At 38.3% G+C, this 15,574-nt stretch overlaps 1 protein-coding gene across 2 annotated transcripts in view; it reads right to left on the bottom strand.

Annotated features, from left to right (window-relative positions):
* Positions 1-1,435: 1,435 nt before the first annotated feature.
* The window catches only part of LOC112048070 (uncharacterized), a 129,737-nt gene continuing 115,598 nt past the window's right edge, over positions 1,436-15,574 (bottom strand). For both annotated transcript variants that reach the window (XM_052884122.1, XM_052884123.1), the window contains 8 exons: positions 13,898-14,055; positions 11,658-11,762; positions 6,123-6,272; positions 5,405-5,537; positions 4,772-5,038; positions 4,492-4,656; positions 4,010-4,175; positions 1,436-3,888 (listed from right to left, as the gene is read on the bottom strand). In XM_052884122.1, coding sequence (XP_052740082.1) covers positions 2,450-3,888; positions 4,010-4,175; positions 4,492-4,656; positions 4,772-5,038; positions 5,405-5,537; positions 6,123-6,272; positions 11,658-11,762; positions 13,898-14,055 — 2,583 coding nt within the window. In that variant the 3' untranslated portion in view covers positions 1,436-2,449. The remainder of the gene's footprint in view (positions 3,889-4,009; positions 4,176-4,491; positions 4,657-4,771; positions 5,039-5,404; positions 5,538-6,122; positions 6,273-11,657; positions 11,763-13,897; positions 14,056-15,574) is intronic.

Here is a 15,574-nt window from a genome sequence, read left to right as displayed (position 1 = left end):
TCTAGTAATAAGTTCGGATTATACCACCCTGGAATCAAACCCTTCAAAACAAAAAAATAATTTTCAAAATCGGTCCACAAATGACGGAATTATCGCTGGACATACATAAAAAAAAAACATACATACAGCCGAACGTAGAACCTCCTCCTTTTTGGAAGTCGGTTAAAAACTACATACTACGAGTATGTAGTTGAGGTGAGAAACACGAAAAAGCATACATGTCTTATTGAAAACGTTCATGACATCTACCATTCTGTACCAACTGGAAGTGATATGTGGAACTTGCAACGTTGCAACTTGCAGGTGTTCTCATTCCAAACCTCAAATCTTAGCACGCAACAAAATTATTAAATACTAACTACCAGTCACCATCTCAGTGTCCAAGCGTGGGGTCATAAGTACCAGACGCAGGTGAGTAAAACTTTTTTTGCTCATTTATTTTCAAACTTTTTTTTGCAATTTATTTAATTACTGTGGAATGTACAATTTTTACAACATTTTAACAATGGGTTAATTTATTGTAATTTAGGTCAGATAGGGATCTTTCATCTAACAAGTTAGTCCGCTTCCATATTAGATAGCACTTACCATCAGGTGAGATTGTAGTCAAGGGCTAAATTGTCAAGAATAAAAAAACCTTCCTTCATCGTCATCTAGTTTTACCTCGTTTTTTTGTGTTTAAATCAATGGGTAAAATTAAATATGCTTACGGTTAGCCTAAGCGGCTTGCCCTAAGTTTGAGTTCTCGGTCGAAAATTAAAAAACTGAGTTGAGATCACTCTCTTCAAAGAAATTCTCACAAGCAGCCCGAGTTAGAAAGTTGGTGTTATAACCCTGTGCCTTAGAGAACATCATTACAGAAAGAAACATTATAAAGGAGATGGTCCAAAATTGTATGGAGCCCAGGATCAGTCATTGTACCCTGGCGGAAATAAAACAAAAATATTTTTTTAAAAACTATTTTTGATTATACAAATCTACGTATTTACTTTAATACTTTCAAAATAATATTCATTATCTCCCAAGAAATTCAACACTATTATAGGTAATAATGGCGGATTGATGACGTTTTCAATGCAGTAGTAGATTTGACGTTTGCTGTCAATTGTCATGTCATTCATTTGCTTTATGGGCGCCATCTTGATATAATTCAAAAACTTGGGTTTTAGTTTTATTTATTTCTTTTTAATTAGTTAGATTTATTCAGATTTTCTTGTTTAGATTTTAATACAATCTTTGTATATTTTAATGTACGGGGTACTAGAGTGGACCTGAAATGGACCATATCCTTTAAACCTACCACACCACTTACAGGAGCAGCGTGGCGCATTTAAGCTATAATTTCCCTGTAATGGGTCACCAAAAATAATCTAATGACAATAACACTTAGCAGATATGTTATAGTAGGTATCTTACTTAAAGCAAAACACAGATATTTAAGTAGGTATCAGATTTTATTATTCAAAATGTTTTAATTTATGGAACAATATCTCCAAAAAACTACAATACTATGTACAGATCATAGCGTGCCATGCAAATACAATAAACATAAATAAACTAACACTACAAGTACGAACGAAACAGCTAAACTTAGTGTTTCTCACAGAACTCTTAGCTTCGTAGCATTTTCTATGAAAAACGATGTAAAATAAGTTTTAATGAGCAAAGTTTTATATAATCTTAAAGTGAATTTTGTTTAGACACAAAATTACCAAGATTTGATCATAGACTTATCAATAAAGATTATATAATTTTACAAAAGGCACATTTATTTATGCCGGCGAAGAAAGAAATATTGATTTTTAAATGAAATCTCTACAATCATTTCAATAACACGATTCCCAGAAACATTTAAATTTAAATGAAAATATTAAAGCTAAATTAAAGTGTTTGTGTGTGTTAAAATGCTATATAATGATAAATTAGATATCTGTTATGAAACTATAGGTACCTAGGTAATACAAATTCTGTACATATAGATAAAATAAACATTAATCAGTTTCATTGGGTAGATATACGAGTATCTATTGTTTCAAAATTTTATGTTACTCCATTATTCTTTTTACTTTACTCATTTTACATATACCTATAATTATGAATAAATAAAAAATGAAATAAAAGCATAATGAAGAGAGAAGAATTTGTATTTAATATTATGTTTGATTGGCCGGCATAAAAAATGATATGAATGAACTATCCTTACCTAATCGGGACATAATAATATTGCACTAGAGAAAATAGTTAGGTACACAATACTTAAATATTAGTCGTTGGTTTTATGCGTAACACTAAAACAACTATTAAATTAAAAAGTTACATCATTCATCTCCCTAAACGCAATAATCGATTCCAATATAATCACAATAAAATCGGTGTATTATTTGATGGTCTTGACTTCACGACAAACGTTGATGAATTTTTGGCTTTCTCTTCAGAAATTATAGATTTTTCAGTATAGGCCTGAGGGCATATCCGTAACTTTATTTAATCCAAAGTTGCTTGAAGAACTATTTGATGAGACGGTTTTCTTCAAATCGCTGTAACTGTGTGTTCCTGTCATGACTAAGCTAGTCATGCTTGCCGGTGCATCTCTAATTAAATGGGTGCCAGAGTACAGCCCTGCGGTACTCCCACGTTTCATAATGAAAGCATGATTAAAAGTCGAAGTATCGAATGCTGAACTAGGTTTTATGGGCAATAACTTTTGTTCCTTATTCTCATCTTTGCTTTTATAGGTCGACGATTTCGAATTGTACGTATGAACTCGATTATTCGATCGCGCGAAAGGAACTAGTGGAGATTCGTTTCCAGTTTCACTATTAGTTCTTGATACTGATCTTTGTATTCTTTCGTGCCACGATGATTTCTTAGGTTCATTCGTCATCACTATGTCAACCATAGAATTTAGCCCTTCGTCAATTCTGTCTAAGCTTTTAGTCAACTTTTTTGATTCGATTAGACTGACTATTTCATCAACGCGATTGCATTTTGGAGTTTGTATCTTTGGATCGATTGGACTTTGATTTTGTGATTCGTAAAACATGCTATCAATGTACTCGCGTTGACGCGAACCAATTTCGGAATTTTGAAATGACTCGCTGCGTTTTACTGACGTCCTACGACATTCTTCTCTTGACCTTGTTCTAGAACGTTTTACTCTATCTTCATTACGTTCTACACTATCAAATTTAGCGCGACACTCTTTGAAATCAAAACTTGTTGTAGAGTTCTTTTTCGTTACTTTATTCTGACAACGTGATGCGCTTAACAATGAGTCTGATCCTTCATCACTCGAATAGAAGTTGTCGTCAATTATATCTGGCGCTTTGCTATATAGCAAGCCATGTTCAACAGGCGGTACAAATAAATGTATCAGACTTTTAGCTTTTCTCGGAGGATGAGGTAATATTTTACTGGGAACTATTACGGCTTCCTCCTCTTCAATATTATCATCGTCTATATCTGTGTTATTTTTTATTTGAATGCTGTGCCTAGTGCTTGTAACTGAATCCTCTTTTTCTATAGATTTGTGCTTGTGATAGTCATGCAGCGATATTTCAGAATCATCATTACATCTAGACCTCTCATCGTAATTCTTGTCTCTTACGTATTGTTCGGATTCTGCATGATTTACTATATTTCTTAGTTCCTGTATTACTTCGTCAATAGTGGTTTCATCGTCTTCATCTGATGATTTTAACTTTAAATCAGTCTTTTTAGTACTTTCTAGTTTTTTGTGCAAAGGTCTTTTGTTCCGCATTAAGTCATAGGTTTCATTTTTTATATTAAAAACTTCATAGACCATGGTTTCTCTTTGTGGATCGCCTTCAGGACTAAGTGATCGCTCTGAGGAACTTATGCCTTCATCTTCTGGTGGTGATGACTCATCTGAAATTTAATTATTTAACATTTAAACATAATTGTTGTTTAAATCTTGATTAAAGTATTACCTACTTATAACTTATTGTTAATGCAATATTTAAATTTTTGTTAAATAAAATACGTTTACCTCTATTTTTGTGAGTGGCGTTTTTTTTCTTAATCACAAAAGTCTTCTTTCGGTTTGAGTTACTATGTTCCGACTTCAGAGTGCTCACTTCTTCTTGCAATTCGCAACATTTTTCTTGTAAACATTTCTCTAATGACAACAATATTCCTTTTTCTTCTTGCAATATCTAAAAATATCAATAATGTCAGTTTAATTTGTAAATTTTAATTTAATAATTTATTCAAACTACAAAATAGATATATAAGTTAGGTACACCAATTAGCCACAGAGATCTTAGTCCACAAACCCTATACATATAACCTTTAAGCCACTGTCAAAGTCTCACAGGAGATGCCCTTAGGAACTGTCCTCTTTCATAATTCTAGCCCTCGAGCTCGACTCTGATAAAGTTTCTACACGGAAATCCCCCGGTGACACAGGTTTGATGCCAAAGGGCAATTAAAGCAATAAAATTATACAATTAAAAAGAACCATCGAATTACCTTAACTCTTTTCTCTAGTAACTCCAATTTGTGTCTAAGATCATCTTTCTCTTTCACTGCCTCAATAGCTTTCTCGTTGAGGGTGTCGATATCAATCAGCTGTTTCTCGTAACTCTCTATCTCTTTTGTTACTTGTTCGTTGGTGTTCGGCAGTTTCATTACGATCTGTTGACAACATCATCTCTAAGTTATCCTTCTCAAATTTTCTATGATAAATATAATAAATGAAACACAAATCAATTAACATTAGGTAGAATAATTCCTAGTACTTGAATCTCACCTTCTTTAAAGTGACGATATCGAAGCCAGCCTGCTCCAATTCAGCCTGTATGTAAAGTTTCCGTTGAGGACTTGGCGCGCTAGACAGTAGAGCATTGATGAAAGCCAGTCCAGCGGTCTGCAGCTCCCCAGACCCTCCCCCACTCTGTAGCATCCCCACCAGGAACCTGAAGCGCACCGGCTCACCGAAGCGAAGGCGTAGTGTTGATAATGCTTCGGATATCATGCTGTGGCCTGATGCTGGTGGGTAGCAGGCCTTGGTTAGAAGCTGGAACATAACATGACATTTAGTTAGTAGTACATAGTAACTGCCTCGTGGATCCAGGGGTAGGCTTTTATGACTTTGAAACTTGAGATTTACTTTCTTCTAAGAATTTATCAGTAACAGCCTGGAGTTGAGAAGTTGGTATTGTTACAACCTCATGCTTCGGAAAGGATGCTAAGCTATCGGTCCTAGTCATTACCATTAACATCTGATAGTTATTACTACATCGTTAAACATCATCACCCAAAGCCTCGTATTGGAGCAGCTGGTCTAAGCTCCAAAAGCCCATGTCATATGATAAATGCACTGTAGTATGTTTTTAAAATAGCTTTAAAATTCAAACATTTATAAGCCAAAGATGATAAATACCTGCAGTGCCAACACTCTGCTCTTGTTGACGGTGGACATGATGCAGACCGTGAGCGCGTACACGCCGTTGGAGCCCGCCATCAGCCGTCGCACGCAGTCCGAGTATCTGCTGCAGCAACTCCAGAGGCATTGCCTAGAAATTGGTGCCACAATATACATAAATAAGTAATTAATGAATTAGGAGGTCATATGGAACTGTTTGTAGCCAGGAGGACTAGGAAGTTAAAAATGTTATTGGTGTGTTCTGTGCTGTCCAAAGCATTCGATTGTGTTGACCATACTTTCTTTACCATCTTTTACCACTATGGCATTAAAAATGTTGCGATTGATCTCATCGCCTCATGATATGACGCAAAAGATGTCCATAAATGATATAAAGTTGAGCAGTTCTTCTACAACAATGCGTCCCACAGGGTTCAACTCTGGGTCCTTTTCTATTCTTAGTGTACAAAAACCATTTACCACACCATGTCAGCAGCATCATAAAGAAATGACGCAAAAGGTGTCCATAAATGACATGAAGTCGAGCAGTTCTTCTACAATAATTTGCGTCTCACAGGGTTCAACTCTGGGTCCTTTTCTATTCTTAGTGTACAAAAACTATTTACCACACCATGTCAGCAGCATCATAAAGAATAAGATCCCTAGGTATATAAAACCAGTCCAGAGCAAGTTATGGAAAGCAGAAAGGTGCTTACAAAGGAATGGTGGTACTCACAGGCAAGCCAGCTCATCCAGCAAAGGCCTCCGTCTGACAGCTGGCGGGCCTCGTGAGGCCTCACCTGTTTGGCTCAACTGTATATTGCGCAGCAGTTCCAGAAGAAGTGTCACGCCATCTAGCGGCTCGCATGCAAACTCTTGCACGAAACTAGAATCCAAAATAAGTTACTTAATGAATGATAAAAAAGTATTAGTACAAAAACAATTTTAAGTTTCTTTTCTAGATCGCGGATTTTCAGCTTAACATATCATGTCATAGACAAATTGTGCGAAACTAAATACAGACTTTATATTGTTTTGGAAAATATAAGGAAAAAAATCCGAATTTCTTGTAGGCTCAGGGGTGGTCTCTCATTATTTATTTATTTTTATTAAATTAGTCCGACAGACTTGTAGACTATCTAATAAACTACCTACACATTTACGAGAGGTAGACGTGTGCAAATGTAAACATTCTAAAATATTAATTAAATAATATAAAATGTTATTAAGTGTTGCGTTTGTGTAGGTTCCATATTTGAGTTCAATACTTTAATTAATAATAAATCAAAGGTAAACTATCAGAACATCCTATAGAAAATCAAAATGGCGTTAATAAATCGTTATGAAATATACGCTGTAGTTAAATTTAACCTTATGTTAAGAGTGTCTTTATAAAGTGGCTGCCTATATTTTTAACATGCCATTTAAAATTATTGTACAGAACGTCTGTAATATAATATTACCGAGCCGTTCATTTCTTATTCATCATTTTTGTTCATCGTCGTCTTCTAACAAGTCGTTCGTGGTGTTTCGAATTTCATAAATTATTATTTTCTCTGGTTAAGCTAAATATCTCAGCAACAGAAAATGTAAGAGCAGTTGAAACTCGAAATTCATTTATTTCATGACGTATCTATGGATTTTTTTTATTCTTTACAAGTAAGCCCTTGACTACAATCTCACCTGATGGTAAGTCAAGATGCAGTCTAAGATGGAAGCGGGCTAACTTGTTAGGAGAAGGATTATTTATTTAATATTCTGTTTACCTACTAGCACTTTAGGTACATCTAGTTTGTTTGTCTATTTGTCACTAGTGAGTCTATCATCGGTTCTGAAGAGAGCATCTCTTTATTTGGCCGGTAAGAAACTCAATCGTTGCCCTTTTAAAAATCATAGGTACATAACCATAGTTTATATTCTTTACTCCCATAAACTTTTTGGCTGGTGGGAGGCTTCGTCCGTGGCTAGTTAACACCCTACCGGTAAAGACGTATCGCCAAGCGATTTAGCGTTCCGGTACGATGCCGTGTAGAAACCGAAAGGGGTGAGGATTTTAATCCTCCTCCTAACAAGTTAGTCCGCTTCCATCTAAGACTACATCATCACTTACCATCAGGTGAGATTGTAGTCAAGGGCTAACTTGTATAGAATAAAAAAAAAATTATACTTAGTCACAGTCTAGATAGTTCAAAGATTAGCCGAACCGCACTACAACATATCAAAACAAGATTCTTAACGCGCCAAGCTCGTGGAAAGTCCCCGCAATTGTTTTTCTGATGCTTCGGACATTGTCGCTCATCACATTTTTGCTATGATGTTCGCGGAGGGAGAAACGTATAATTTGTCAGAATAAAGAAATCATTGTCACAAATTACTGCGTTCAGCGGACATTTGCCTCCGTCGCCACTGCAATTTGAGTTGCATAGAAAAACCAAGTGTGGTACAAGTTGTGTAGTTTTGCGTACTAATTGCGGAGTCTGTAATTTATCTGAATTTAAATCACAATCAGCTATTTTCAATGGGCCTGAGTTCCGGCCTTATTGGTCAATTCTGTCTGTTGGTTTATTGTTGTACTTATTCCACTTCATATCAACTAGGCACAGGCTTTTCGTTTTAGCAGTATTTTAGTCGACTACAAGCCTCACTCCATAAATTAGCATAGATAACAATAATCCAACATATGGCATCGAACACATTAGTCAACTGACGTTTCAAAAGTATTTGTAAACAGAGCCTACTTGTAATAAATGAATTTTAAATTAGAATTTGAAGGCCGGGGCCAGCGTATAAATTCACTAACTTTGACGTATGTTAGTTGACTTATAGATTTTATATAACAAATATCATCCGGTGTCTACTGACAACCCTTCGTGGATATTATGCAGAGGTTGACATTTGATTTGATGTTTATTTTAATAGGTTGTTAATAAAGACCAAATTAGTGAATATGCCAGTTGAGCTCTTATTCGTGGAACTATTGATGCTTCAAGTGTATGAAATAAATCCGCTTAAGCTTATGCCAAACACCACACCACGCTCGTAAAAGAAATGCATCTGACCGCATCGCAATGCTAAAGTAAGATGTAATTGAAAAAGATACTTGTCCATACATTATCCCGTTTCGGTTTACTTTTTAGCATCATCACGAGAATTATAAATGGCGGAGTGATTTCAAGTAGCGCGGCAAATTATGCCGCTAGTGGTTACTGTGAAATAAAAAGCTGATGGGAATTTTATAGAATTTAATGAACATGTGTTATGTTCGTTGCATCGCTACGTATAAAAATTATATGACGCATAATTGAATGGTTGATTTGAGTCAGCATTTATTATTCCATTAAGTTTTTTATTAGTAATTGCAGTTATAGGTTGGTTTAATCAGTGGAGGATAAAGATTAAGCTTAACTTTAAGTTAATTTTAAACAGAGCAGCGCAAAAGACATGTTTTGCTTTGTCTAAAATACAGAAAAGTCCGTTTTTTTTCAACGTTAAATAACAAACAAGTCCATAGTGAATAATCTTGACTACTGCATCGAAATTTCAGCTAGATATTTCAGAAGACAGTATTTTATTTTAATCTTTATAAGTAATTATCTCAACGGGAGATGGAGCTAGCAATGCTTGAAGTTCTCTGTGTAAAAAGTAATTTTTTTATTGTGAGTGTTTGTCAGCTCTTCCCAAAAAACTGAACACTTATAAATTATACTTATAAATTGGTGTGTGTATAATGTATATTTTAGTGGGTACCTATTAAATAAAATAAATAATAAATATACCTATACTAGCGGACGCCCGCGACTTCGTCCGCGTGACACTCGATGTAAACTTTCAACTATCCCTACCCAACGCTACCCCTACCCTACCCCCTACCCTACCATACCCTACCTTACCCTACCCTACCCTACCCCCTACCCTACCATACCCTACCTTACCCTACCCTACCCCTACCCTACCACCTACCACACCTTGCCCTACCCTACCCCCTACCCTACCCCTTCCCTACCCTACCCCTACCTTACCCCTACCCTACCCCTACCCTACCCCTACCCTACCCCCACCCTACCCCCACCCTACCCCTACCCCTACCCTACCCCTACCGAACCCCTATCCTACCCCTATTCTACCCCTACCCTACCCATATCCTACCCCTTTTCCTGAATTTTCTTTGCTATAAACCTCACGGAGCCCGAGACCTTTCCAACGAATGCAAAACCGTGGAAATCGGTTCGTGCGTTCTAGAGTTATAGCATCAGGAAGGAAAACCCGACTTATTTTTATATAGTAGAAGATGACATAATTAATTCAGAGAAGACCTATAACTACAATAGCAATGATATTTTTACAATTCCATTTAAAATGGATTAATTGTATTTTCACATAACTGCACAAATTAAAGTAATTACTAATTAAACGGATTAACGTATCCGGGTCGCGCAGCGGTCAGTGCGCTAAAGAGATTACGGTGTTTGTGAAACCCGACGTAAGCTGATAATGCGATTTGACTAATTCAGCGATGGAATTAAAGATCTGTTTATTTGTTAAATGAGGTTAAACGGAATGTTCAATTAATGGTATATGGATTCGCTGGAAACCGTAATCATGTTCTTATGTATTTCGTACGAGATGTAGGTCGTATATAGAAAGTATCCATTGAATATCCTTAAAAAATTGAAGCAAAACCTCATTACATCCAAGTGATTTAAAGATTTTACTCAAATCTGAAAGATTCTCTTCAGAATATTGGTAGAGTCTTGCGAATTTTGGCGAATGTTTAAGGTTATAAAGTGTATACAGCAACGATTATACAACACAAGCTGACACCGCGCGGATTCACCCGCGTGGTTCCCGATCCCGTAGGAATACAGGGATAATAAAAAAGGGAATAAGTATTATGCTAGCGACTCACCATCGAATAAGTTCACGTTCCTGAAACGCTAAACCCTGCTCCCTAACCTGAAACACTGCTCGAAAAAAAGCGTCGTATTTTAAAAACGTATGTTGGTAGCGATTTGCAAGACATCATGCCGATCAAACAACACACTATCAGTGGCTAGCTTTACACTGATGTTCAGATGTGTTGGAAGCGGGCTAACTTGTTAGGAGGAGGATGAAAATCCACACTCCTTTCGGTTTCTACACGACATCGTACCGGAACGCTAAATCGCTTGGCGGTACGTCTTGTCGGTAGGCTGGTAACTAACCACGGCCGAAGGCCTTCCACCAGCCAGACCTGGACCAATTAAGAGAACCTCAATCGGCCTAGCCGGGGATCGAACCTAGGACTTCTGTCTTGTTAATCCGGGCTCAGCTGGGGATCGAACCCAGGACTTTCGTCTTGTAAATCGCATACCACTGCGCCACGGAGGCCGTCAAATCTTTCGGATTTAAGTAAAATATTTAGATCACTTGGATCTAATGAGGTTTTGCTTAATTGACTTTCACGTGCACAGTATTTGTACACATCGGAGCACTATGTGTGTTGAGTAGTGTGTGAAAACTCGTGTGAACACACTTTTTGTTGTTGTGTACCTTATAAAGACATATGTTTGTTTTCAGCAGTTATGACAGTTTCACCTTATTTGTTTAAACTTAGATTGTAAAATCTAGTGCACCTTTTTTTGTATTTACCTAATACGCAACTTTGTCTGTGTGGAATGGTGTTTTTAATATGTATTAGTTTATATTATATAGTAGGTACCTATAGCATTTGCATAAACGGAAACAAATTCAGTAGCAGCGGATTTATATAAAATCATTGGTTAGTAACCCTCCGTGCTTCGGAGAGTACGTAAAACTGATCTTTCTGTTATTGTATCTTTAAGTCACAAAATATCATCTCGCCTTTAGAACATAGTGGAGAGTCTAAATTCCAAATAAGAGGATATTTACATATCCTCATATATTTACATAGCCCGGGAGGCTAGACTTGTCTTAAGTCTAGCCTCCCAGGCTATTCTAATAAAAATAATCACATGTTAATTATAAGTGGTATCTGTTACCTGCACCTTCGTCTCCATAGAATTCGAATATTTTTTTCCCTCAAAACCGATCTTAACTTTGACAAGCCAAAATCTTGGAATTACGTAAGTGGTGTTCTATAGCTCGTTCAAGATTGTCCCACCACCACGCGATGTCGCGTTACCAGCCGCCGCTTAAAAGGCCGCATCACGCGACGTCGCGTGGTATGGCAATGAACGTGCTAATGAAACAATATCTTATTACATTTCTTTCGTCACCATTACACGATAAAACATTGAAGTATTTATCTCACCTGGGGAAGGACAGCCTGAGGTCAGCTCTGAGCTTGGTCAGCAGCTCGCTGGGTGACCCGAACTGACGTAGGCTCATCTCCTCCCCTAGACTCAGACATGGGTTCCTGGAACAGTTGCAATGTATAATCTATAGATACAATATTATATAGGAATAATAGGTTCGACAAAGGCCCCGTCATACAAGCAAGGTCTTTTAACAACGCGGTCATTGGGCAGCATCCAGGGATACATTATAGTAAAACAGAGACTTCAGGGACCCTTAGGGTGAAGCCAAACGAGCGTAATTTTGTGGGTTGCCAGTCGCGTAATTTCGGTCGCAGAAATTCGCGTGTAAGTCGGAATATAACTCATTTTGCGACAGTCAGTGGCAGGAACTGGACTTTTGTATGAAAACGAATGAAGCAAAAAAACGCCACTGACAACACACAAAATTACGCTCGTTTGGCCTCACCCTAAGGCTCCCTGAAAAACAAGCAATACGAAATAATTTATTTCTTACTTAATTTAAACTTACTTAAGTGTTTTATGGTTACAGTGACGTAGCTTGCCTTGGAGTGGGCCTGTATTAAAAATAGTTGGGGGCCCAATAGACGAGCGGCAAATCCCGAAAATCTCTTTAGCAGTTCTTTATTAGCCGTGATAGCCCAGTGGATATGACCTCTGCCTCCGATTCCGGAGGGTGTGGATTCGAATCCGGTCCGGGGCATGCACCTCCTACTTTTCAGTTGTGTGCATTTTAAGAAATTAAATATCCCGTGTCTCAATCGGTGAAGGAAAACATCGTGAGGAAACCTGCATACCAGAGAATTATCTTAATTCTCTGCGTGTGTGAAGTCTTCCAATCCGCATTGGGCCAGCGTGGTGGACTATTGGTACGCAGCACTCTCATTCTGAGAGGAGATTCGAGCTCAGCAGTGAGCCGAATATGGGTTGATGACGTTGACGACGACGATGAGTTCTTTATGTGTTTTTTGTCCGGGAAGCACCAGATTATGAGAGATTGTGGATTAAAGTTTACTAATTGTTGCTTTCACACGTAAGGGGCCCTTGTAGTGGGGGGGGGCCCGTAATATTGATACGGCAGATACGGCGTTAGGTATGCCCCTTTATAGATGTTACAGAAGTGGTTTGTAACCACTTCTGTAACAGTGTTAAGTAAATTATTGTAAGTAAAGTGTTACATTTGTGGGCGACATGGTTTAGATTACAACGAAACGGACAGATATCCGAGACAATGGCTGTGACGATTACAAATTATACACGGATTTATATTGAGGCGCTAACATCGAGGTTCGTTTCATTTATATTATTTGTAAGTGAATATACTGCATACCTATATAGGTACCTGGGAATTTTCAGAATTCTCTAGGTGTATGAAGTCTACCAATCCATATTGGTCCAGCGTGGTGGACCCTAACCCCTCTCATTCTGAGAAGAGGCTCGTGCTCAACAGTGAGCCGAAGATCAGTTGTCAATGATGATGATGATGATGATGATGATGAAGCTAATTCTGGCTTCTAAAATAATTTTAAGAACGAGTTTGTTTAAACTTCTCTTGTATATCTAAACGAAAAGACAAGCAAATAAACATTTTTTTTGTTGTATTTCCCTGTTAGAAATACCCAAGGTGTTGGAAAATTAGGATGCTGGAATCTCATTCCATAACTTTGCAGTGTAAATCAGGAACGAAAAGTTCGTACTAGTCCAAGCAATTACGTAAGGATGCAGATTACTGCGATGCGAGGCAGTTCTATGGTAAAAGTAGCGATTTTCCTCCTCATGGTGGATCCTCTTCGCGTGATCGGTCACCCTCTGCGTGATCGAATTAGAAATGAGGGGATCCGCAGAAGAACCAAAGTCACTGACATAGCTCAGCGAGTCGGGAAGCTGAAGTGGCAATGGGCAGGCCACATAGTTCGAAGAGCCGATGAACGTTAGGGTGTGGGAATGGCTACCCCGCACCCGAAAGCGCTGAGTTAGTCGACCCTTCACTAGGTATAACGAAGACATAAAGCGGGTTGCAGGGAGCCGCTGGATGCTGGCGGCTCGAGACAGTTGTGCTTGGAGGTCCATGCAAGAGGCCTATGTCCAGCAGTGGAATCCTATCGGCTGATAATGATGATGATGATGATTGTCAAGAGGCTAAGGTTATTGGATCTTTTTAGAACTTGAGTAGGTATTCAAGACGACGTGTTTCCAACGAAAACAGCAATTGCCAAACAAGTGAAAAAATATAAACCTGAAATCTTTGCTGCCCTGAGTGGGCAAGGTCCGCGCTTTGTTGGGATCCTGCCCGGGGTCCAGCTCGTAGAGGCTGCCCGCGCCGGTCTTCTTGCCCCATTTCTTGAGCGACGTTGCGTAGTCCTCGGGATTGTATATTGGTGGTCTTTGCTTTTCCTGAAAATTAAAAAAAACGTATCTTTACATAGTGTAAAACCCTCGCTAACCGTTTGTAAGCAAGAGAGATGAAGCTCCACCCTTCACCACCCTTGTGAAGGGGCAATCCATGCATCCCACAGTAAAGTTTTGAGAGGATTAAGAGCTAGGCAAAACCAAAGAGGCCTCAAACTATCGCCCTAGAAAATACTTCGCCTAATGCCTATCAGCTCAGTCGATTCACAGATGATGTTAATATTATAGTATTTATTAAATGTATGTATAGACGTACATTCGGTAACGGTTTTTAATTTAGTGGTTGTTCTGTTGAGTTATGTGCATTTTAAGAAATTAAATATTACTATTATTATGTCTCAAACGGTGAAGGAAAACATCGTGAGGAAACCATACCAGAGAATTTTCTTAATTCTCTGCGTGTGTGAAGTCTGCCAATCCGCATTGAGCTAGCGTGGTGGACTATTGGCCTAACCCCTCTCATTCTGAGAGGAGACGCAGTAGTGAGCCGAATATGGGTTGATAACTAGTGGTTGGCGATTATAGTCACAAGTAGTACAGCTTCTTGTGTGTATGCTTTTCTGGGAATTAGGTACCTTCGCAGGGACTACCACTATGCCTTTAAGTTAAAAAGCATTGCTGAGTGGTGTGGTTGCTGGTGAAATTACAGGGACTAGAGGTTTAACACCCCCCACCTACCTACAATAAGGTATCATGTAACTATAGTCTGGCAAGTTTGTTGATAATACTCCCATGATATGCGGACGACGGGGGGAAAGACTGCGCGAATCTGAAATCGTGGGAAGTGAGGTGCATCAGTTGTAGGTTTTTATTAATTGCTGCACACCCTCCGGCCCGCGCGCAACATCGGGAGTGTTACGAACGAAGTTGCCAAGCTATAGAATAGGCGTACGAGGAGTTTTCGGCCGACTGTCTCACATAAACGTTCGTGAGTACGCCACATTCATATCCCGTCACACTTCAACTTTCGCGAATTTATCATTTAATTAAGAATGTCGAGGTGCGGCTGCACTGTCAGCGGATATTTAAATGTTATCAGATGCTCTTTACTTATTTTTATAGAGCCGTATTTTTTTTTTTGCCTTCTTATCTCCCTTTCCTTCCTACCTTAGGAAGGGGGTGGTCTATCACGCTTGGATATTTGCTTCCTGGCTATCCCATTCGTCTCTAACGCGTATTAGCTCAGTAGATCTATGTCTTTCTTTCGTAGGTTCGAATTCCCACGCACCTCCAACTTTTCAGCTATGTGCATTTTAAGAAATTAAATAATATTTAATTTCTCAAACCGTGTCTCAAACCGTGAAGGAAAAACTTCGTGAGGAAACCGGTACACCTTAGAATTTTGTTAATTCTTACTTGTGTGTGAAATCTGCCAATCTGCAGTGGGCCAGCGTGGTGGTCTATTAGCGTAACCCCTCTCATTGAAAGCTCGTACTCAACAGTGAGCCGAATATGGGTTGTTATTGACGATGATTAAGGTTAAAGTAACGCAAAAGTCATGTAT

The sequence above is a fragment of the Bicyclus anynana genome, chromosome 11 (genome assembly GCF_947172395.1).
Source record: "Bicyclus anynana chromosome 11, ilBicAnyn1.1, whole genome shotgun sequence".
NCBI classification, from domain to species: domain Eukaryota; kingdom Metazoa; phylum Arthropoda; class Insecta; order Lepidoptera; family Nymphalidae; genus Bicyclus; species Bicyclus anynana.
Note: the sequence above shows the minus strand (reverse complement) of the source record. Positions and strands in the feature narration are given on the sequence as shown.